Source organism: Dipodomys merriami, unplaced genomic scaffold (genome assembly GCF_024711535.1).
Source record: "Dipodomys merriami isolate MVZ:Mamm:240054 unplaced genomic scaffold, mDipMer1.0.p SCAF_20, whole genome shotgun sequence".
In the NCBI taxonomy this organism is placed as follows: domain Eukaryota; kingdom Metazoa; phylum Chordata; class Mammalia; order Rodentia; family Heteromyidae; genus Dipodomys; species Dipodomys merriami.
Window position 1 is genome coordinate 21,459,784 of NW_027203382.1, and position 24,212 is coordinate 21,483,995.

General features: G+C 39.9%; 1 protein-coding gene across 1 annotated transcript in view; it reads left to right on the forward strand.

The window, feature by feature from the left end:
• Window positions 1-24,212, forward strand: part of LOC138832927 (serine incorporator 5-like) — a 101,758-nt gene that overhangs the window by 65,770 nt on the left and 11,776 nt on the right. The window contains exons 3-8 of the mRNA XM_070031188.1: window positions 5,135-5,313; window positions 5,804-5,886; window positions 7,685-7,778; window positions 12,994-13,205; window positions 15,395-15,490; window positions 17,979-18,105. Of these exons, the coding sequence (XP_069887289.1) occupies window positions 5,135-5,313; window positions 5,804-5,886; window positions 7,685-7,778; window positions 12,994-13,205; window positions 15,395-15,490; window positions 17,979-18,105 (791 nt within the window). The remainder of the gene's footprint in view (window positions 1-5,134; window positions 5,314-5,803; window positions 5,887-7,684; window positions 7,779-12,993; window positions 13,206-15,394; window positions 15,491-17,978; window positions 18,106-24,212) is intronic.

Here is a 24,212-nt window from a genome sequence, read left to right on the forward strand (position 1 = left end):
CCCTTAGCTTTTTCCATTTGAGGTTAGTGCTCTACCATTTGAGCCACAGTTCCACTTTTGGCTTTTTGCTGGTTAATTGGAGGTAAGTATCTTACAGGGGCTTTCCTGCCATGGCTGGCTTTGAACTATGATCCTCAGCTTTCAGCCTCCTGAGTAGCTAGGATTACAGGCGTGAGCCACTAGTGCATGGCTTCTTTTTATGGATACATGATAGACTTTTCTCCTTAAAGGGAAATGTCCAGGTACCTAAGCAAGAGGGATGTGAGTACTTGTTGTTATCATTTTAAAATAACTTTCAGGTCCCACAAAAGGCTTCAAGGATGCTCACTCGCTGGGAACTGGACCTGCATGTTCATTCTATCCAGGGAATGGTGGAGGCTGACTCATTTTTTTCCCATGTCACAGCTCTTATTCACTATTAAGTGAACATCGCTATCAGAGGGCCTAGAATGACAGAGAAAACACTACCTTGGGGAATTTGGGAACTAGTAGAATATCAGAAAGGAGACTGGGAGTGGCTTACCAGAGATTCTTTTGAAGTAAGAGATGATTAAATAATTTGCAAATCTCGTTCTTCTAGTTTCTGTGAGTTTCATTTATTGCTCATGCTGAGCTGCCCAAAGCATTCTCAGCAACTTGGTTTCATTCCCTGCTCTAGAAATGTAAAACTAATTTGTTTTACTTGTATCATGTTTTCATCTCTCAAATCAGGATATCCCAGAACCCCAATCATCTTCCTTGCCATTTCTGTAAATGCCACTCACAGCTGTACATTTTCCAAGTGGGCAACATCTGGTCCTCTGGCCAATTAGACCAAAAGGCCTTTCTTTAGTTGTCCCCTTACTATTTCTTGATGTGTGTTTGCTCCCAAATGAAGTTATTGGGGGCAGGGAGGGAGACGGTCATTGCTAGCATCTCTCCTTTGTTAGCAGAGTCATGTATCACGTAGAGCTTCCTAGCTTCCTTCTCCTTGAGCTTAATACTTATGTTCATGATTGGAAATGTTTCACGAAGTGACTATATTAGTAAAAGCATATTGTTTTTGTGTTTTGTTTTTGTTTTTTTAAATTCTGTTATGGAGGAGGGAATTGAGACTCAATTTTTCTCCTCTTCCTATTTTTCCTTTATTTATTTATTTATTTTTCAGTATTTGAGATTAAATCCCAGGTCTAGCATGTACTAGGTGAGTACAGCCCTTGGTATTTTGAGACGGGATCTTAACATAGCCTAGGCTGGCCTTGAATTCTCTCAAGTACTGATACTACAAGCCTATACTACCACATGTGGCTGGAACTCCTTTCTTTCTTTCTTTTTTTTTTTTTTTTGTCGGTCATGGGACTTTAACCCTGGGCCTCGGCATTGTCCCTTAGCTCTTCAGTTCAAGGCTAGTGCTCTACCACTTGAGCCATAGCACCACTTCCTGTTTTCTGGTGGTTAATTGGAGATAAGAGTCTCATGGACTTTACTGCCTGGGTTGGCTTTGAACTGAGATCCTCAAATATCTGCTTCCTGAGTAGCTAAGATTACAAGCATGAGCTACTGGCGCACAGCTAGAACTCATTTCTTCTCGAAGAGTACCACAGAAGGATTTGCCTTATTTGAAGTTAATTTGTAGGAATTGGTTGGTAAAGTGACTAGGGCATCTAATGAGTTCTAAGATGCTTGGTTACCTCCCAGATTTAGACTGAAGTGCAGCCATAAGTCAGTGATTTAGGCAATGAGTCTGACTCCATCCCCTGAAAGTTCTTTTTACTTATTGAATAATGCTTTAGAATTAAGGAAATAAGCTTAATGATTACTGTGAGTTTTGGAAATTGGGGTAAGCATGTCACAAGGTTTATCTGATATCATTCTTATTGAAACTCTATGAGATCACTTCGTTTTATAGATGGGGAAATTGAGACAAGGGGGAGATAGGACTTACCCAAGTGAGCAATGAAGTCAGGATTGGAAGTCCACGTGAACTATTATTCTTACTTGGTTTGTGGCTTAGAGTTGGATACTGTGAAGGATGGGAGAAAAAATAGTTTTCAGAGGCTGAGCAGAAACCACATAGACTCAGTGTTTGAGCCTGGCTAACCCTCCATGTCCTCACATGCCCAGACTAGACTTAAGAGGCAACACCCTTGTGTGTAGAATCTGTCTCTGATGTATGTTTTCTTTCTTCAAAACTGAGTTGGAGTTTGGAACAGCAAATATTTAATCAGAACAAATTCCTCTTGCTAAAAATCCTTTTGGCTTGCTCAACTTGGAGGTTTGTTTTTTCTTTGCCTAAAAATACTTACCACTCACTATGTGAAAGCTAAATGGTGCTAGGTCACCTACAAAGCATAAAAGATGCTTGATTAGTATTAGGAGAAAGGTGTTATTTGCCTTCTTTTAATGTGGATGAAGTGTGCAGTGCCACATGATTGCCCTTTGATGAGCCTGTCTGGGCGCAGACAGAGATGGACTGGAGCAATCAAGGGAGGGGTATCCTGGGAATGGTGGCACAGAAGCTGATGTGTAGGGGAAAAAAGGAGAGCAGGGTTGGGAGTACGAAGGGGGAAGAAGAAGATAAGATGAAAAATGGGCTACTGGTGATGGACAGGGTGCCAAGGTGAATATATTAGAGTAGAGTGATAAGGTTTGTGATCAAGGACCGAGGCTGACACAAAGCAAAAGATAAGCAAAGCTTTTATTTTGCTCCAAGCAGCAAGAATTAAACTGACAGGTCAGGGCCGTCTCTATGGAGAGAGCGACCCCTCCCAGTCTTATAGGCTATCTTTTATAGGGCAAAACCACAAATCATAAACTAACTAATCATTAACTCTTATTGGTTAAAACAGGAGGGTTACATATGTGTTTTTTACTGATTGAATGCCTCCACCTGGTCTGTCTCAACCTTGCTTTTTGGCTTCGTCTCTGGGAGCTGGCCATTTTTTGAAAATTGTTTTTCTTTCTTTTTTTCTCTTATAGACAGGGTCAGCTTGCCCTTACTACACAAACAGCAGATGCAGGCAAGGTCAGCTCGTGCTTATACTTTACAAACTAGATGGCTGCTTATACAAAATGGAGTTACTTTGGCTAAACTGGTCCTGACATTCCCCCCTTATCTTTGAAACTGAGTCAGTTCCTTGACTCTTTAGCCAATTATGTCCTCCTGTTGTAGGGGGTTATATTGAGCCTGTAGGACTAACATTTTTACTGCTCCAATTTTCTTTTGTACAAATGACATTAAGGCATTTATAATAGGGGGGGAGGGGCGCCAAAAGCAACATTAGTAATAGTAGGACCAGGGGTCCTGCTTTTGCTGATATTAAGGATATCATCCTTGGGGACCAGCTGAATAAGCTTTCATACCATCCTTGAGAGTTTTTGCGCCATTGTTTGCATTTATCTAGTCTCCTTTTGATAGCTGCCAGACTGTTTTTGATGACTTCCCATATGATTTACCCAAAAACAGCATTTTGACCAGATCATGGCATCTATGAATACCCTGTTCCAAGACACATCACTCCTTTGGCAGCTATAATAATCCAAGGGGAATCTCTTATCTATCTTCTCCAACCAGGAAAGCACAGGTTGCATGTGGACACTGGGATGGAAGGTAGCTGGTGTGTTCTGTTGGACAGCCTTGCAAGACTGTTTTACTACAGTGGGTCTAAAGTAGGGTCAAAATAGAACCTCGCAAATGCTGAGCTGAGCTTTGGATCACTTCTAACACTTGTGATAGGTCTGATGTTGTTACTGTAGAAACTGATCATTCACTTCTCTGGACCCTGACTATCAAAACTAACCTACTGGCTGGAGTCCATCAGTACCATACCTTATCTGCCAAAGGCTTATTGCTCAACACAAACAATTGATCTGGGTTCACAGAAATCAAAACTTCTCTATGGGATGGCACCCAGTTTTGTTTGTTTTTATTTTTGCCAGTCCTAGGGCTGGAACTCAGGGCCTGGGCACTCTCCCTGAGCTTCATTTGCTCTACCACTTGAGCCACAGTGCCACTTCCAGCCTTTCCTGTTTATGTGGTATGGAGGGAACAAACCCAGGGCTTCATGCATGCTAGGCACTGGGCCACATTCCCCCCCAGTCACCCAGTTTTAAAGATGATAGGATCCTAGGGATAGAGCTCAGTGGTAGAGTACTTGCCTAGCATGCCTAGTCTTAGGTTTGAACCCTAGCACTGAATACAAATTAATAATAATAAAAATAAATTTAAAATTTTTTCATTAAAGAAGTCTTGAGTCATTTTCCTTATTACAGAGATTAGCCTTGGGTTAAATAAGGAGAATAGGAGTCCTTAAAGAGGACTTTCGGATTGGTGATTCTCCTTTCTGTTTCCTATAAGGCCAGGATGCTAAAATTTTGTGCTCCTTCCTTATTTCCTTCTTCTTTTAAAGCCCCTGCTCCTATTTCATTGTTTTCATTAATCAACTTATTCTGCCATCTGCAAAATATGTAGGTCAAAATTCCCCATCCTGGTACTATCGTGTTCCACTAGCAATGCTGATGTACATCCAAGAAAGATTCTAGTTTTCAGCCTTTAAATTGGATATTCACACTGGCAACTTCAGATATCACTGGAGGGAGCAAATTCCACAAGTTTAGTTGAAATTGTATAAGATATTCTATCCATTCCTCCTCCACCATGTTCTCTGTCTGTACTTAGGATCCAATCCAGAAACTCATACCTGGTAGACAAATACCCTACTTCTCAGCCCACATCTTTTTTATTTTAAAAAATCATTTGTAGTATATCTACTATATGTAGTACTATGTGAATATATATGTATGTGTATGTATGTGTGTGTGTATATATATATGTACTTATATTACACGTATGTTTAAAGATTGAGAGGGGGGAAATGGGAGAGAATGAGGGAAAGGGCAACATTGTCTTCTATAACTGACTTTCGTAACTGTAATCCCTCTGTACATCATCTTTATAATAACAATTTAAGATCAGATTGAGAGAAAGATTAAGAAAAGGTCTTTAGAAGATAGATTTTCATCTCGGTCTGTTTCATTGTGCACACAGTGAGTTTCCATGGTAGATTCTGACTTCAGGCTGAATGAAGACTCGTAACAGTTGGTCGGTCTCTAATCCAGTTATAACAGACACCCCTTCAACTTTATTTTTCCATAGATTCCTTTCTTTGAAGATTTTTGTAAAGGCATCAAAGCTGGTGACACTTGTGAGAAGCTGGTGGGGTATTCTGCCGTGTATAGAGTTTGTTTTGGAATGGCTTGTTTCTTCTTTGTCTTCTGCCTAATCACCCTGAAAATCAACACCAGCAAAGGCTGCAGAGCCCATATTCACAATGGGTAAGTTATCTGTTCTGTTTCATGGAGATTGTCTTCTCCATTACATTCCACTCATCAAATCTCAACTGCTCCTCCTCCAGTTAAAATTGTTCTTACTGATTTAGGGAAAGGTGGAGTTGGGCCTAAGAAGCATGCTTATTTGGCTTATGACCTATAGTGCTATTGTAACACCTGGTACCATAAGGAAAAATCTGTTAGAGACCAAGTATTTATTTCTTGCACCAAGATCTTCCTGGTACCACCCCCTTTCCTCACCCCATCTCCCTTTGGGTCATTTTCACCTCTGCAGTAAACTGGAGTTTTGTGTAATTAGAGGTCAAAGTAAGTGTGCCTAATTGTGGGAAAAGGCATTCCCCTCCATTTGGAGAGCACACTAGCAATGGCAGAATCATGGGTTGACATGCCACCGTCTAAGCTTTTTTTTGTTCTTATATGAATATCATTTGAATACATTTCCTCTTTTTTTCTCTCTCTCTTCTTTCTTTCTCAGCTTTTGGTTCTTTAAGCTTCTGCTTCTGGGGGCCATGTGCTCAGGAGCATTCTTCATTCCAGATCAGGAGACCTTTCTGAATGGTAAATATACATGGGGTATTTAGAGATACTTGTTTATTTTGTTTTATCCATCTTGTGTAATTGTTCAGAGCTGTAGCTGGGAGACTTTGATATTGTTAATTACTTTCGGTGGCTTAAAAGAATCCTCCCATTTACTTGCGTATACTCCTCTCTTTACTCTCCCTTAGCCCAGGCAACCTGTGAAAGGTCCTTCAGTTACTCTTATTAGCTGAAGAATTGAAATGATAATTTTAATGTTATTGGCCTGAAGGGAAAATGAACTTTAAAAATGTGCTTGAGAACTAGTCAAGGAGAGACCTGGTTCTTTCTGAACAGGAAACCATAGGTTTTTTTTTTGTTTGTTTGTTTGTTTGTTCTTTTTAGCAAAACTTTCTTTGTTGTTGTTATTGTTGTTTTTGTCATGGGACTTGAACACTGGACCTGAGTGCTATTCCTGAGCTCTTCAGCTCAACGTGAGTGCTCTACCACTTGAGCCACAGCACCACTTCCAGTTTTCTGGTGGTTTTATTGGAGATAAGAGTCTCATACCCTTTCCTGCCTGCCTGGGCTGGCTTTGAACTATGATCCTCAGATCTCAGCCTCCTGAGTTGCTAGGATTACAGGCATGAGCCACTGGTGCCTGGCTCAAAATTTTCATTATGTGAAGCTCTATAACATTAAATTTTATTCCTTTCTGCTAGAACTCATAAGGTTCATTTAATATGAAGACTTTTGTCATAGCTAAAACAGGGCCTCCTTATTCCTTTGATCTCAGGAAAGAGGGGAACCTGATTTCAGTATTTAACAATGTTCTGTTCAACACCAAAGGACTTAACTTTCCTAATTAAAATAGTGAAAACCCACTGCCAAATGATAAGGAGCAGCCGTATTCCCTCAGATGGTTACATATGAGGGTCCAGCTAAAATTTTAGGATGATACTAGCTTTTCAATAAGCTTATTTTAAAATTTATTTTATTTTTATTAGCATATATTAACTGCACAAAGTAGTAGGTTTCATTGTTTTTTCATTACATGCATATAATGTCTCTATGTAATGTTGATTATATTCTCATATACTTCTTAAGAATATTTTATTCAAGACAGACATGATGGTTGCATACCTGTAATCCTCACACTCAGGAAAGCAAGAAGATAATTTTTAGATTAGTCTGAGATAATAAAGTCCTGCCTTCCCCTCCAAAAAAGGAAAGAGAAACAATTATGTTCTGTCAAGTCTTACTTTTACCTATTACTATTAATTTTTGCTATTCTCCACTAAAGTCCTTTTATGTGTATTTAGGGTAGTTTATTTAGAATGAGAAGAGACTTAGAAGTCTTCAGCTTCACTTTGTGGTTTTTTTTTAGACACCTGTAGCCCTCAGGATATTGTTCATCCAGGGCTGTAGCTTCTTTGTAACAGAACTAAAAGTCCAAGCCCCACCTCATTTCCTCACTAAACATTGATGACTGCTTAGTAAGATTTAAACCCTTGATTTTTCTGGCCATGTGTGTGGGCCATTGTGGATTTTTGGAATTACTACACCTGGTCTTTTAGCATGGCAGCTAAGCTTGCATTTTCCAGCATCAGCCTCCCTGTGTTCAAATCCCAACTGCCCTTATTATTGAGTATGAGGCTGTGTCAACTCACAGAGACTCTCAGTTTTTAACTAGAAAGTGAGTATTATATTCCTACTGTGTATTGTTTTATGGGAACTGAATGTATTACACATATAATAACTATTCAGTAAAAATGAATACATCCTTTTGAAATTTTTGGAAGCTTCATTTCATGGCCTCTTGGATGATCTTCTGTTGCAGCTTGGCGCTACGTGGGAGCCATCGGAAGTTTCATCTTCATAGGGATCCAGCTCCTCCTGATTGTGGAGTTTGCACATAAATGGAACAAGAACTGGTGTGTGCATTTATGGGACACTTCCAGGAAAACTCACTGACTGATTCATAGAAATTGCCTACTGTTGGTGAAAACAACTCTGAATTCCTTATTAGAGATTAGCCATCTATACCAAAGACAATTGGTACATTACTTTCCCTTTATACCTTGTCCACTTATTTCTCTACTACTGATTTTCTGTCATTTTTTGCCTTTTCATACTGCATTTACTTTCTTTCCACTTCTTGATATTCTTTTCCCCTGAGCTCTCTAATTTCGCCTTTGCCTCAGCCAATGTTATAAACCATTGCTGGTCCCGGCCAGTCCTGTCTCTGGTTTTTGGGGTAGCTTGAACTTGGTTAGGTTACATGTAGGCTCCCAACCCCTCAGGAGATTAAAAAGCAAAAAACAAAAAAAAAAAAAAAAAAAAAAAAACAAAAAAACCAAGCAAACAACAACAAAAAAAAACCTAAAAATATTTTGTAGCTGAGGACTTATCTTCTACAAACAACATGAGATACAGTACTTTTTATAAATTTTGTTTCTTGTAACTTCCCAAGAAGGGAAATGTTCTTTATTAGGAAGATGTGTTGTTCTGCCTTAGAAAGCCAATCTTGTCTTTTAAAATGTTTGACTTTTTCTAAATGTCTTGAAAATAGAATTCCCATCCCAGGCTGAGTAGGAAATGCCCAACTATTAATAGCTACTTTTTCCTTGCTAAACTGCATTGATGAAATGACAACCAGACCAACTTCTAGCCCTTGGAGATCCAAGTCTTAAGTTGACTCTGGACAAAGCACTGAATTGCTGTCTTAGTTTCTATGCTTTTAAAATAATTAATCTGGTACAAAATAAGCCTTTTCTTTTGTTTATTTGTTGGTTCTGGGGTTTGAACTCAGGGCCTTGTGCCAAGGTGTTCTGAGTATTCTATTCTATCACTGGAACCCTACCTCCAGCTGTTTTTACTACCCCCCCTCCCCATCAGATCTTAAATTTTATACCTGAGATGGTCTGGACTATAATTCTTCTATTTATGCTTCACCCAGAGCTAGGATGACAAATGAGCACCACCATACTTAGCTTTTTATTGAATAGCATAAGGTCTCATGAACGTTTTGCTTATGGTGACCCTGAACCAAAATCCTTAGCATCCCAAGTAGTTGGGATTACAACCATGAACCAATGTGCTGGGCCTCAGTATTTCTTAATGTATGAAGTTTCACTGTGTGTTTTGTATTAGACAAAATAAGTATGTCATCCTAAAATTTTCACAGATATACTTCAAGTAGTCAACTTCATGGTAAAATATTAACACCTTAGATACTGAGTTCCTGATTTACCCATTAAATAGCAGGATCTGTACTCTGACTGTAATGCTTTGATTAATTTTGAAGCCAATTTCTGGAGCAAAGTATCAGTGCCTAGTTTTAAAAGGTATTTTGGAAGAATTTGGTTGCTTTAAAAACCACTCAGAATGGCTTCTGAACTTTGCAACAAATAATGTTGTGATTGTTCAGACTTTAAGACCGAAAACTCTACAAAACCCTTTTTTATCAACCTATGTATAGTTAGTTGGTCTGCATAAAATTAGGAATTAGCTATGACATTCATAATATTGTCATTTTCTTTGAAGCCTTTTCAACTTTAGTCTACTTATTTATTTACTCACCTACTTAAACTCAGGACCTTGGCATTGTCCCTTAGTTTTTTTGCTCAAGACTAGTGCTCCACCATTTGAACCATTTTGCCATTTCTGGCTTTTTAGTGGTTAATTGGAGATAAGCATCTCAGACTTTTCTGCTTAGGCTGGATTCTAACTGTGACCTATAGATATCAGCTAGTATTACAGGCATGAGCCACCAGTGCCTGCCTCTTTGCTATATTTTTGTTTTGTTTTTTTTTTTTTTTTTTGCTTATAGGGCTAATCTAGAAAATAAGTTCATTGTTTTGAAAAACTTGCTGATGATACTTTTTCTAAGTTTTCCTTCCTCCCTTCCTCTTCCCCTTCCCCTTCCCCTTCCCCTTCTCCCTCTTCTCTCTCTTCTCTCTCTCTCTTGCCTCTCTTCCCTCCCTCCCTCCCTCCCTTCTTTACTTCCCTTTCTTTCTGTGATATATGGAAGAGAAGATCCCCAAAGTGGTAGGATATAGATGCCATTGGCCCTGGAATCCAGGACAGGGTAGATTCTGATGCCACTTCTCCTCTTGCCATTTGACTTTGGGACCTATTGGCCTTGGCCTCTTTTACCTCAATCATTTTGTAGAATGATGTGGTTGATTTAGGCTAGATGGTTTTGTTTTTTAAAAATGTGTTGATTTTTGGTTTTCTAAGTCAAATTTTTCGAGTTGAATTGTCAATATAAAAACTAAAATAACAACAAAACTAGTATGTTCAGGTGTTTTGAATAGAATCTCACTTTCAGAACATACCAGATTTTAAATTCACTTTGTTGGGTTTAGTTTAATTCTGATACTAACCCTAACCTTGAGCTTAGAGAACATTCCTAGCCTGGTACCTATTGTTCCTGGGTCCATAGCCTCTGCCCTGTTGTCTGTGCCTTTCTCTTTTCCATTGTATTTCACTTAGCATTTAGTCAGTCAGCATTCTGGAATACATATGCCAATGTGATAGACATGGAAACAATAAAGATAAATCAGTCATAGTATTATTTGGTCTGTTTCCAAAAATAAAATTCCATCCAGAGAGTAAATATTGAAACATGGGAGCAGCAGCCACTGTTAATGTTGTTGCCTAAAGTTATTTTTTAACAGATGACAATCTTGGCCTTAGTATTCAATGAGCACTTGTCATTTTCTGGTGGCACAGCCCATGACCATGGCCTGCACTGTCGAGCAGGACATTCTCCTGGTGGGAAAGAGATACTCAACATGGAATAAAGCAAATACGCAGTAGGCTCTTCTGTGAAAACTAAAGACTAAGAGAGTTCAGGGGAGCTGGTTCCCTCTTTCAGAAGAGAGCTTCAAGCAGGACTCCTCAAAAGAACACTTCAAGCTGGCATTAAACTTACTGAGCTCATTTAAGGAGCAAAGGGGTATTTGTGGCTAAGGCTTCATGGTATAGGAAGAGTGGAGAAGATGACATTAGAGGTATCTCTGAACCAATGTAAAGGCTTTGGTTTTTATTCTCATTTACTTATTTTTATGTGTGTTCAGGATAGAATCCAAGACCTTGCAATAATGACCAAGTACTGTACCTCTGAGAGACATGTCCATTCCTTAAATCTTTGTTTTTTTTTTTTTTTTTAGTGAGATATTTGGGGAACATAAAGGTATTGAAGGAGAATAAAAATATAATAGATTATCTATTTTAAAGTTAAGGATAGATAAAAGTGAGCCACAGGTACAAGTAAGGAGGCCAGTTTGAGGTGATCAACTCAAAGAGGAGTGGTTTGGACCTAGCTAGCAGCAGTGGTTACATCCTGGTATAATCCAAAGGTGAATCAAGTAGAGAGAAAGTACAGAGGGGAGGGGAAACTACAGAGCAACTGCAGCTCTTGTTTTTTTCTGTTTTGTTTTTGTTTCCATGTCTTTCTGCTAATAACGGCAAGAGTAGAAGTGTTCTCTGAGGTTGGGAGAGAGGTGTGAGCATAGAGAAGTCAGCCTGCAGCTAAGCTTTGGATACAGTAAGACCTCCAAGTAGAGTCATTGAGAAATATGACCCTCTAGTTCAAGGAAGAGGTTAGGGTCAAAAATTTAACTTTGACAATATAAATGTCAAAGTTAGTCCTTTGTGGACTAATAATGTAACGGAAAAAATGAGAAAAAGTAGGATGGACCCCCTCTTCCCCACTAGCCAGCAATGTCCACCTTTTAATGTATAATCCACTCTGTATCCTTGTCATCTGTTGTTATTGGGCTCTTAGATCCTCTTGTCTCACTCTTTTTGGGTTTCATTTTTCTCTCATTTCCTTTGTGTTCCTTTTACATTAGATAATTATGTGGTCATTGATGTGCCTGGCTTGGTTTCAGGAATATGATGGTCATTATCATTTTGGCCTTTCCTCCCTGTTTTCCTTTGTCTCTGGCAGCAGTAACTTTTCCATCATTAAAACATTTCAGTTGGGTTGCTTGAATGCTTTCCAGTTTTGTGAAAACATTAAACAAGTTGCTTTCTCTGAAGATTTGGAAGAATGTCGTTACAGAGAGCAATTGAATCATGAGGCAGATGACAATGATTCAGTCCATTCTTTTGTTCTGTCTTCTTCATTTAGTATTTATAAACACTCTTTGTTCTGAGCAATTTCCATAGATTTCAACCACTATGTATCTTGCTCATTCCCTTATTAATATTTATAGAAACTAAAAAGTACATTGCTCTCTTCTGTTTATTCATCATAAATCAATATAATTTTTCTTTGCATGATTTATTCACTGTTTTGGTGTTTGTTTCTTTGTTTTTGGTCTTGTTTTGAGTCTTGGGGATTGTTTTGTTTTTTGTGCCAGTACTAGGGCTTGAACTCAGGGTTTCAAGATTTTGTTTGGCTTTTTTGCTCTAATATTTGAGCCACATCTCTACTTTCAGCTTCTTACTGGTTATTGGAGGTGAGTCTCGTGGACTTTTCTGCCTGGTCCGGCTTTGAATTATGATCCTCAGATCTAAGCTTCTTGATAGGTGTGAGCCACTGGAACCTGGCCTTTTCACTTTCTTTTTGGTGTGTGTATGTATCATTTCTTCTTCACTATTTCTTCATATTACTTAGAAGCAACACTACTGCAGATCCCCCTTTCAGTACAAGGAGGGAAAACTTGCTCTGAATCAAGTTATTTGCTTTTCTACAAAAAGAAGGTAGTCCATTGGCAGCACTCGGAGTGAGACTGTAGCACCTCCAGGCTCTGTCCTCAGAGAGAATGGAACTCCAGAGAAGAGCCACCTTGACTTCATACCATAATGCTGCCAATACCTATTGCAGGGTTTCACATTCAGAATAGAGAAGCTAGGGTAAAGCCCATGGGTATTTATTTTAGTTGATGAGCATACTTGAGTCAAAGGAAATTCTTCTAGTGTTTAGAAAAGATTCTAGGCCTGAGCCAAGAAACATATTTATGAGAACTGTTTCGATCTAGTGGAACATGAATAATCATTGCTAAAATTGTCTTCTGGGTAGTGGGTGACCTCATAGCATCAGTCTATGCCTGAAGGATTGAAATATGGTTAAAAATGGAGTCTTCACTGACTTGTCTTCTGTTTCCTCTGTCTCATCTGCTTGTGGAGAAACAGGACTGCAGGCACTGCCACTAACAAGCTGTGGTACGCCTCCCTGTCCCTGGTGACACTCATCATGTACTCTGTTGCCACCGGAGGTTTGATTTTGATGGCAGTATTTTATACCCAGAAAGATGGTTGCATGGACAACAAAATTCTCCTGGGAGTGCATGGAGGCCTGTGCCTACTCATTTCAATGGTAGCCATCTCACCTTGTGTCCAGAATCGTAAGCAGGCTTTTTTATTCTTCTATTCTTAATGTTGTTGTAAATGTGAAACCCAATGGTTGTTCGGAATTTTGAGTCATTTTTTAGCCTCCTATGGGTGGGCCCACCTAGGAAAGTTAAAACTCCCATCTCTTTTTATATTCCAAGTGTGCCTCATAGATAGAAAGACCAGAGTTAATGAAGCCAAGACAAAGGATGTAGACAGTGAAATGTGGTGAAATTAACTTAAGTCTATGTTGTGCAAATGTTTATGAGTTTTGCCTGTGATCTCAGGGTAAAACTTGGATGATAGGACAATAGAAGAAGGTATTTCTAGGACCGTTTTTTATTTAAGGGTGAACTAGAAAGCAAGGACAGCATGGTCTAAGAGTCAGGAAACAGGAAATTTTAACCTGGTGGCTTCTCACCTCATGAGCTAACTTTCATCAGATCCAGGTTATTCTGCAGGGAAGCTGGTGAACATGACCTTGCTCATGTTTTTCAAAGCCAGAAAGGGAAGGACAATAGGGAATGAAAGTGCTTCAGAAAATGGCAGTGTGAATTGTCATGTATAAATGACTTCTGATTTGTGAGCCAGTGCTCTCTTGGAGCCTGTATGTATTTGGGCCTTTGTCTCTGGTCTGATGTTTCTTATAAGAAACATGTATTGGGTAGAACACTAATGTGCTCTACAATTCAGATGTCTAGGTAGAAAGACAACAAATATATAGCCCCTTTGAAAACCTTCTAAAATTAGTGGTTTAAAATGATGGGGTATAATTGGGGAGCAGTGGCTCAAGCCTGTAATCCTAGCTACTCAGGAGGCTGAGATCTGAGGATCAGGGTTCAAAGCCAGCCTGGGCAGGAAAGCATATGAGACTCCTCTCCAATTAACTACCAGAAGGTCAGAAGTGGAGCTGTGGCTTAAAATAGTAGAGAGTGGAAGCCTTTAACACTAAAGCTTAGGGATAGCACCCAAGCCCTGAGTTCAAGCCCTAAGACTAGCTCTACCCTCTAATCCCCCCAAAAGATAATAAATAGCAAATTAATTTTCCATTACTGAAACTGAGATGATTATTTGTCCAGTCTTCTAAGTTGGTCATTTAAGAATTTCCTGAAACAGCTAAGCACCACAGGAGGCTAAGTTTTGAGAATCTTGGTTCAAAGCCAGCCCAAGCAGGCAAATCCAGGAGACTCTTATCTCTAACTAACCAGCAAAGAGTGGAAAGTGGAGGCATGGCTTAGGTTGTAGAGAAGTATTCAAAAAACCAAGCCAGAGTATGAGGAAAGCCCTGAGTTCAAGCCAAAAACTTTTTTTTTTCTTAAGTTATAGGCATTTAGTTAAAAATCTCCCTTGGGTTAAATTCTACTTTTTAAGAACAGGTATAATGTTTTGAAGTATTTAATAACATTAGATAATGTTTGGAAGTATTTAATAACATTAGTTGCTAAGGAAGTAAATCTCATTCCCATGCCAAAGAGTAACATTGGTCTGTTCCTATACCTTAATGATAGTTATAACTTAAAACTAATTTTAAAACAAATTGAATCATTATGAAAGACTGAATCCTTTCATGGCAACAGGTGATTAAAAATTCCATCTTTGTCACCAAATTCTTTAATTACTCTACATGATCTAAGCACTAAGCTTAATTTAAATGTTGTCACTTTAAAGCTCTTCTCACAATTAATAACAAGCCCAAGGCTTTAGGCTGGACCAGCTCTGTTACTTACACAGGATGCTTGAATGGTTTGTCCATTTACAGATAAGAAAGGTGTTTTTTCCTTCTTCTTCATTTTTTTGTTAATGGTACTGGGGTTTAAATTCTAGTCTTACCCTTGTTGGGCAGCTGCTCTACCATGTAAGCCATGCCTCCTGCTCTTTTTTGCTTTTGTTATTTTTTAATAGCTCTTGCATGTACGTCTGAGACTGAGCATTGTGTTTAAGTATACCTATTGTTTTGATAAGGCGGTGGAGAACTTCAAAGAATTTGGTGTTACCACAATAGTATTATCTAGGTCAGTGTTTATCCGTCTCCTAAAGTTTAGCTTTGTTTGAAAAATTCACTTGGCAGCCCTTTTCTCTACTAAAGGTGGGTGTTCAGACTAAGGAGTTTTATTCTGGTGGAAAGAGTCAAATCTCTGTTTTTGAGGCTTGTGCCTCTTACCACTGAAATGTAAAATTGTCTTCCATTTGTCTTATTTCCCAGGGCAGCCACACTCTGGGCTGCTGCAGTCCGGGCTTATAAGCTGCTATGTCACATACCTCACTTTCTCAGCTCTGTCCAGCAAACCTGCAGAAGTAGGTAAGTGAACCTCAGGAAGAAGGTCATAAGTGGTAGAGTGATTTTTTTTTTATTTATGGAGGAATGTGTTGTTGGAATATCACAGATTAATACATCAAAAATGAATGAAGAGGGCTGGGAAGGTGGCTCAGTGGTAGAGCGTTTGCCTTGCATGCATGAGGCCCTGGGTTTGATTCCTCAGCACCACATAAGCAGAAAAAGCTGGAAGTGGCACTGTGGCTCAAGTGGTACAGCGCTAGCCTTGAGCTGAAGAGCTGAGGGACAGGCCCAGGGTTCAGGCCCCATGACCAACTCCCCCCGCCCTCCCCCAAGAAAAGGAGGTCTAGATTTTTTTCATGAAAAAAAAAAATGTTATGAAAAAGTTTTTTTTTGGGGGGGGGTTGGTTTGGGGGGTGGGAATGTGGCTTACCCCTAGCAGAAAGCCCTGGATCGATTCCTCAGTACCACATAAACAGAAAAAGGCAGAAGTGGTGCTGTGGCTCAAGTAATAGAGCGCTGGCCTTAAGCAAAAAAAGCTCAGGAATAGTGCCCAGGCCCTGAGTTCAAGCCCCAGGACCAGCCAAAAAAAAGGAAAAGTGTTTTTTGTTTGTTTGTTTTTTGCTTCTTTTTTAAGTTGGTTATTTTCCTTCCTTCAGAAGGTTATTTCTCTGGATGTAATAAAAGGAATGGAAAGAACATAAGGGAGGTTGGGCTTGAATTAGATCCTCTCCCAGCTAGTGGGCTATCTTATATTGCTCATCTTAAATGACATTCATTTACAGAGACAACAGAGCATAGGCTTGGAATGTGACCTTTGGAGTCAGACTGCCTGGGTTTATAGCCTGGGTTTAGAGAGTGGTTTTAAGAATTCAGTGAAAATGTTTTTCTAGCTATGTTTATCAATCAAATTTAGGACAGTGCCTGGCACAGAGTAGATGCTGTGTACACATAGCTGCTACTATTGCAGAATTGTTGCCATGATTATTTGGAAAGAATTCCTAAGGTATTTTACTAGAAATGGATCACTGGAGATCTTATGATAAGTATAGTCTATTTGGGATTTTTTTTTAAATGAAAATCTCCATCTTGACTATGATTCTGTAAGTTTATTTAAATCTAGTTTCTTTATGCCTCCTCCCGCCTTTTTGTCACTACTGATGTATGAATTCAGCCTTGAGCTTGCTAGGCAGGTGCTCTACCACTTGAGCTGTGCTCCCGCCAACTGTAAGGTTTTCTCTTATGGTTGTTTATGTAATAATCTCTGTTCTTAATAGAGTTTAAGCTTACAGTATTTTTTTAAAATAGCAAGTGTCACTTAAAAATAAACACTTTTAATTTCCAGGGGTACTACTTGTGTTTTGTTTCTTTTCTAAAACTGTTTTTCATTAGTCTGAGAATAGTTTTTTGTCGCTGTTGTTTTGTTTTGTTTTTGCCAGTCCTAGGACTTGAACTCTGGACCTGAGTGCTGTCCCTGAGCCTCTTGATGCTCAAGGGTACCACTCTACTTGAGCCACAGTCCCACTTCCAGCTTTTTCTGATTAGTTTATTGGAGGTAAGAGTCCTACAGACTTTCCTGCCTGGGCTGGCTCCTAACCACAATCCTAGATCTCAGTCTCCTGAGCAGTTAGGATTTAGGATTACAGGATTGAGCCACTGGCGCCTGGTGATTTTTTTTTTTTTTAAACCACAGCATCTTAGTTACTATTTCCACTGAGAATACTGTTAATTTTAGTCTGACTTCAAACAGAATGTGAATGTTTGCAGAATGGTTGCTAGACTGTTCTGTTTTATGTTTATGTTCCTTATTTTGGGGTCAAGTTGGCAATTAGACCTAGGTTGTATCATCAAAATTGAAGACATGGTGTTAGACAAAATGTAAATTACCACTGATGGTAATATTACAGAAATACTTATATGTAGCCTCCTATTTTCTAAAATTCATACCACCTAAGGAGGTTACCACATTACAGACTAAAAGAGGCTCTGACTGCTGTGTTATTTGTATAATTACCCCTCTGGGTTAGAGGCTCTGGGTGGGACGGTGCTGCCCTGCTACAGAATTGGTCTTGACTGATGGCAGTGCACCTGTGGATCAGGGGACCACCACTGAATGCCTCTTTTCAGATGCTGCTTAATCCAGTGAAATATCAATCCAACTTTAGGGTTTTTTTTTTTTTTGTCTTTTCGGGGAGGGGGTTGTTGTTGTTTGTTTTTAACCACTAATTCAAATTGTGCTGAAAAAGAACAAGACTGTTGACTCTCGGAACTTGAAAACTATACTGGAATTTGGGGATCTTGTTCCACTTGTATTCTGATGTGAATGAATGGTACTTTGAAACAGCAGAAATCTAGCCTGAGTAGATTGGTGCTGTAGAGTAGATTTTTCTAATAGTAAGGGTTCAGCATTCGAAGGGGTCACAGTACAGTTTACTGAATCTTTTCAAGATGAACACTGCTATGAACTACATTAGTCCTTTCAAAATTTGATTGTGGTTATTTTCTTTATAAGTTCTAGATGAACATGGAAAGAATGTTACCATCTGTGTGCCTGACTTTGGTCAAGACCTGTATAGAGATGAAAACTTGGTGACTGGGCTAGGTACTTTCCTGCTGATTGCATGTATCTTATATTCCTGGTAAGTCTTCAGCGCTTCTTGAAGCCAATTTGCAGAGGGAAATTAGAGGGAAAGAATTTAAGTAAAATTAGAGGGAAAGAATTTAAGTAAGTTTCAACTGCCATATGGCAGCCAAACAGGGAAGGAGAAAAATAAACAGAAGTAACAGGCCGGTACTACTGCATGAACTCTATGTATCCGCGCTCCATTTACCTTACTTGAATGTTGATTGGGCAAATAAAATAAAAACATGCTACATTGGAGCACTGTTGCCTAATGATCTTAAAAAACAGTTGAATATTAGTGGCTGCAGCATTCTTGAAGAGCAAGGGAACACAAAGTGAGGAAGAGATAGTATGTGCCAGAATCTTCTGGCAACTTCCTCACCCAAAATAAATAGCATTTGTTCTGTTGATGGTGGGAAGAGGATAGAGTGCTGCACAAAAAGTTATTCTGGCACAGTCCAAGAAAGGAAATGTCCCACTTTTTCTGTGCTGAACCCCACAGTGCCGGCAAAGGGGTGAGGCAGGTCTTCTCAGTGAGATATATACAAGTAGACTGTGTTTTCAGATGCGTATGGTGGGGGCTACTGTACTTTTGGAACATTTCAGTGATTCCTGGAAAGAGAAAAGGCAAGGATCAAAATGGTTAGCTACTAATTCTGGTAGGTGTTTCACTGGTAATCAAGCCTCCTTTTGACAGTAACCTTTTCACTGATAGATTTTTTTCCCTTTGTGTGTTTTGTGTTGTGTTTGTTACAGTATGTAAGAAATTCAAGTTGTCCTGGGCACATTATAATCTTTCTTTTGCCGAAACCAAACAATCCTGAGGGTGACAGCTTATATAAATAGTGTCTTTTCAAGCACATTGACACTTTCTTCTTACACTCCACAGCCTTAGTCCGGTCGTGGGGCCTGAACTCTGGGCCTGGGTGCTGTCCCTCAGCTCTTCAGCTCAAGGCTAGCGCTCTACCACTTGAGCCACAGCGCCACTTTCAGCTTTTTTCTTTTTTGCTTATGTGGTGCTGAGGAATCGAACCCAGGCATGCAAGGCAAGCGCTCTACCGCTGAGCCACTTTCCCAGCCCAATTTATTTGATTTTTGAATCAGCATACACTTGTAATATGAGGCAGTCTCATTGTGATATTTTATATATACACACTGTGTACTTTGAACAGATTCACCCCTTCCACCATATTTCCATTTCTCTTCTCCCTCTCTGCCCAGCAGGTGCAGAGCCCTGGGTTCAATCCCCAGTACTAAGGGAAAAATAATCACCTTTTGTATGAAAGATGATAAATAAATTGTTGTGGTTTCAGAATTGAGGCATCGTAGTGAAGGGTGGCAAAGGCTAATGTGATAATGCCCAAAAGATGTCAGTTTTCTAAGCTGACAGCTGCTATTTAAAAAAATCTGTCTACCTGCCAAACAATCAGCATTATTTTTGAATGCTGGTAATTTAGCTGCAAGACTGTACTGGCCCGTGGAATAAGGAGTTGTGAGAAAGGCACTCCCCCAAAGTATAGATGCAGAGTAACCAGCCAGTTCTGTGGTGTATTTCTGTAACACTCAGGAATTTATACACTATGGAGAGGATGGGCAGTTGAATTCCCTGCAGGAGTTAGTGAAGTTCCATGTAGAAGCCTGATGATTAATGTTTGCTATCATTACCCACTGGAGCCCCACAAGAAGTCAGCTTCAAGAATGTTATAAACAAACTAGCTTCAAGATCACAGGGAACTGAGTTCAGACATAGTGAGGCACTGATGAAAGGAAATGCTTAGCTCAATGAGGGGCTTTTCAAGTCTTGACTTCCTAGAGTTTGTGTTTTTCTCCCTGGCTTAAGAAAAATGAGAGATCACCAGTGTTTACTGCATGGCACAGATGGTTTGGGGTAGAGAGGTAAGTGTCACTTTCTGTAAGGTTATAGAAGGCTCAGCCCCTGAGTGCCTCTCAACTCTCTGGAGGTTTCCTGCCATACCCACACAGCTAAACTGTTTAGGGGCTTGCTATTGGACTCTTCACTGAGAATATATTTTACTCTGCACTGTCTCACCTGAAAGAACTGTTCAGCCAGAACTTACTTTCTGGCTTTCTGCCCATAAGCAACTTTTCATAAGAGCCCCTTCCTGGGCTGGAGTTCTGCTGTGGGAGAGCCACAGCTCAGGCCTCAGGTAACCTCTCACCTTGGCCTTGGTGACATTCACCTTGTCAGGGTTTCCTGATTGTTCTTTCTGTAGGTCCCTTCCCAAACCTTCTAGTCCTGCATCCTTGCTGTGACAAGCACCAGCCTCTACTAATTTTTCTTAACTTTCTCCTTGGTCTCTGGATTTGATTGAATTTGTCACTCTTTTGGCTTCAAGCTCAAGCCATGAGCCTGGACAGGATCCTAGAGTTGATCAAGACCACTTGTTTTTGTACATACAATCTATAGTTTCTGTAGCTTTCTACTCCAGTTTCAGAAAATCCTCTCTTGAATCTTTTTTGCTGGAGTATATGAAGAGACATATTGGAGACTCCTCCAAATCTACACGCACGCACGCACGCACGCACTTGGCTTCCAGTGATGCCCTTGTTTAACAGGACGATAAGCACAAGAGACAGTTGGCTTAAACTAAGAAAACTAACAAATTGAGGAGGGATATTTATTCTTTTGGTATGTTCTGGGCCTGCTATTTCTTCTGTTCAAGAAAAAAGGAAGGCGGTCTGGGTGTTATGGTATATGCCTATAATTCAGGCAAGTTAGTAGGTGGAGGTAAGAGGTTCTCAGCTTTTAGGCCAATCTAGGCAAAGTTAGTGCAAGGCCCTAGCTGTAAAACTAAAATAAAAAGGATTGGAATTGTGGTTTAGAAGGCAGAGCACTTGCCTAGTAAAGTTGAGTCCTTGAGTTTAATCCCCAGAAGAAAAAGTAAGGAGGATGGGGAAGGGAAAAAGGAAGGAAGGAAAGGGGGAGGGGAGGAGAGAGGGGGGAGGAGAAAAGAAAGAAAGAGAAGAAAGGAAGTATGGTAGATTGTGGCTTTATTTCAGGAATCTTATCACTGACTAACCTGCTAGTGAAATATCTTCACGACTGTCACAAGTGTGAGATGACTTCTCCAGCTCATGCAGGAATCCAGGCTGTAGTGCCATGTGAACATGATAGAACTTCATCATGCAAAATCTGGAAGGTCATGGGATGTGTCCAGGACCTACCCTGTAAGTTAGTCAAGAAGGGCAGGATCTGTGATCTCCATTAGAAAAGTCTGGATGTGTTCTTTGAGGTTTTTGTGACACAGAAGACTTTGACCAGCTCTAGAATTACCTGAAGCTGAAGGGCTGAGGAGCCTCTCTCTGCACTATAGATGAGGTTTAGTACCCCAGTGGTTTCTGGAGGAGTGAGAAAGAGGGGAGCATGTTTTAAGGAATGTCTCCAGGTAATAAGACACTGAGGCTTTGGTGGGTGGAGCCCAGACAGAGTAAGTACTTGGCTGTGGTACATTAGATATTGTATATTAGATATTAGATGAAGCCTCAACTAAATGCTAGTGATCTCCTGCTCCCCTGCAGAAAGTATTGGCTAGAATTACATATGCTTTAGCCCTATAAGAGACCTTTAAGATAACCTGGGAATTGTTTTATAGCTATTTGTGCAGGGTCAGCCAGGTGGATCTTGGTCATAGCCTGCAGGTGGATCTTGGTCATAGCCTGCAGGCCAACAATAAGATTATTTTCTTTTTGGCCTAAAAGCTTTCAAACTAGGTGTGATTCACTTCTCATTCCCTCATGCCTGCCCACCCTCCCTCCTCATTCCTTCCCTCCCCCGCCCCTCCAATGCCTGGCTAGGATTTTCTTGATATGCTACCAAGAAGAGTGTTTTATAGGGAAATGCCATGACTGAATAAAGGTGAGGTCACATGCCACTAATGCTGAACTGGATATAATGTTATTAGAATAAAAATAAAACTTTCCCCATTTTAATGTATTCTTATGGTAGAAATGCAGTGGCAAAAATGCTAGATTCAGTTCAAACCTCTAATTCTAACTAACTCAGGAAACTGAGATCTGAGGATCTTGTTACACAGCTAGTCTGGGCAGGAAAGTCCATGAGACTCTTATCTCAAATTTACTACACACACACCCTTCTTCCCCCACTCCCCCCCCCCAAAAAAAAAAAATAAAATCAGAAGTGGAAATATGGCTCAAGTGATAGAATACCAGCCTTTAGCAGAGAAAGCATCTAGGCCTTCAGTTCAAGCCCTAGCACTGCCACAACTATGTCTTATTCCAAAAAAAAATATCAAATAGAATATTTATTGTAATGCTTTGAAAGAATATTCATATTTTTCCATATGAAAATTTCAGATGCTTATCTTATCCTGAAATTAGAAGTTACATCCTCCCCAATTGGAAACTTTATACTACAATGAAATATGATTCATCTGCACAAAATATAGGCCTTCATAAATGCATTCCTTGCACAGCCCATCCTCTCTTGGACCAGGTTCACAGTCAGGAAGGAGGACTGAAGTGAGCCCTGACTAGCATCCATCTGCTCAAAACAGATGTGAAAGTGATGCTTGTTGGATTTCAGGAAGCTGCAAAACAGTGCATGGGTCCCACGAGATCCCTTTGCAAACAAGCCTTTTGTTTTGTTTTGTTTCTGTGCAGCTTATTTATCTCTTCTGTCATTGGGAAAGAGGATGAGGCTGGGCAAAGAAGGCCAGGCTACCTTATGAGGCTTATCTGTGGAAATGACTTGACTCCTAATTCTTGCCTGTCCACTAGCAGATTAGCAATAATGCTCATAGCTCTTTTTGTCAAGTAGCTTTGAGACTGCAAGTGAGTCCCCAGCACTCAGATAGGGTCTAGAACACAAAGAGATCTTTATTAAATATTAAATCAGTCTGTAGAGTTAGCTGGAATATTGTTACTTTTTGTTTGTTTAAAATGTCTTCCTGAGGGGCTGGGAATGGGGCTCAGTGGTAGAGAGCTTGCCTCGCATGCCTGAGGCCCTGGGTTTGTTTCTTCAATACCATATAAACACAGAAAGCCGGAAGTGGTGCTGTGGCTCAAGTGGTAGAGCACAACCTTGAGCTGAAATGCTGAGGGATAGCGCCTAGGCCCAGAGCTCCATAACCAACAAAAAAGAAAGAAAAAAAATGTCTTCTTGATTTTTATTTTATGGAAAATATTTTTTTTAATCCTGCAAGCCAAATTTTATAACATTTTCTTTTTTGTCTGTCATGGGTCTTGAACTCGGCCTGGATACTGTCCCTGAGCTCTTCAGCTCAAGGCTAGCGCTCTACCACTTGAGCCACTTCCAGTTTTGGAGTGCTTAATTGTAGATAAGAGTCTCACAGGCATTCCTGCCTGTGCTGGCTTTGAACTTCGATCCTCATTTCTCAGCCTCCTGAGTAGCTAGGATTACAAGCATGAACCACCAGCACCTTTTCTTTTTTATGGTGGGGAAATTGGTGGGAAGAAACTTTTAATATCTGCTACTCTGTTAAGTTTCTAAATGGAAAACTTTATTCTGCCATCTTCTGACTAACACAGAAATGATTAAGACCTTTGCTTTCATGTGGAGTGTTACTGTGTAGCCTGAAGTCTTACTGTGTAGCCCAGTGTAGGAGGCTTTAGCTGCCTGCACTGGGATTTTTTTTTTTTTTTTTTTTTGTCAGTGATGGAGCCTGAACTCTGGGCCTGGGCACTGTCCCTTCGCTCTTCAGCTCAAGGCTAGTGCTCTACCACTTGAGCCATAGCACCATTTACGGCTTTTTCTACTTATGTGGTGCTGAAGAATTGAAGCAAGGGTCTTATGCATGAAAGGCAAGCACGCTACCACTGAGCCACCTTCCCAGCCCCTTCATTATTTTTTAATCCTCTCTGAGAAGGGCCAAAGGGAGGGAGAGATAAAAGTGAAATCAGAAAGTTATCCTGGCTTTTGAGTGAGTTTATACAAAAGCCAATACTGAAAATCAATACAGACGACCAAGACATATCTTTCTCTAATTGCAGACTTCTCTTGGCATAAGATGATTCCACAAAAAAAAAAAAAAAAAAAAAAAGATGCTAGCTATTGAACTGGCCCTCCTCATATTTCAAAAATTATCTCCAGATTATTTATATACCTGACACAATATTAGTATT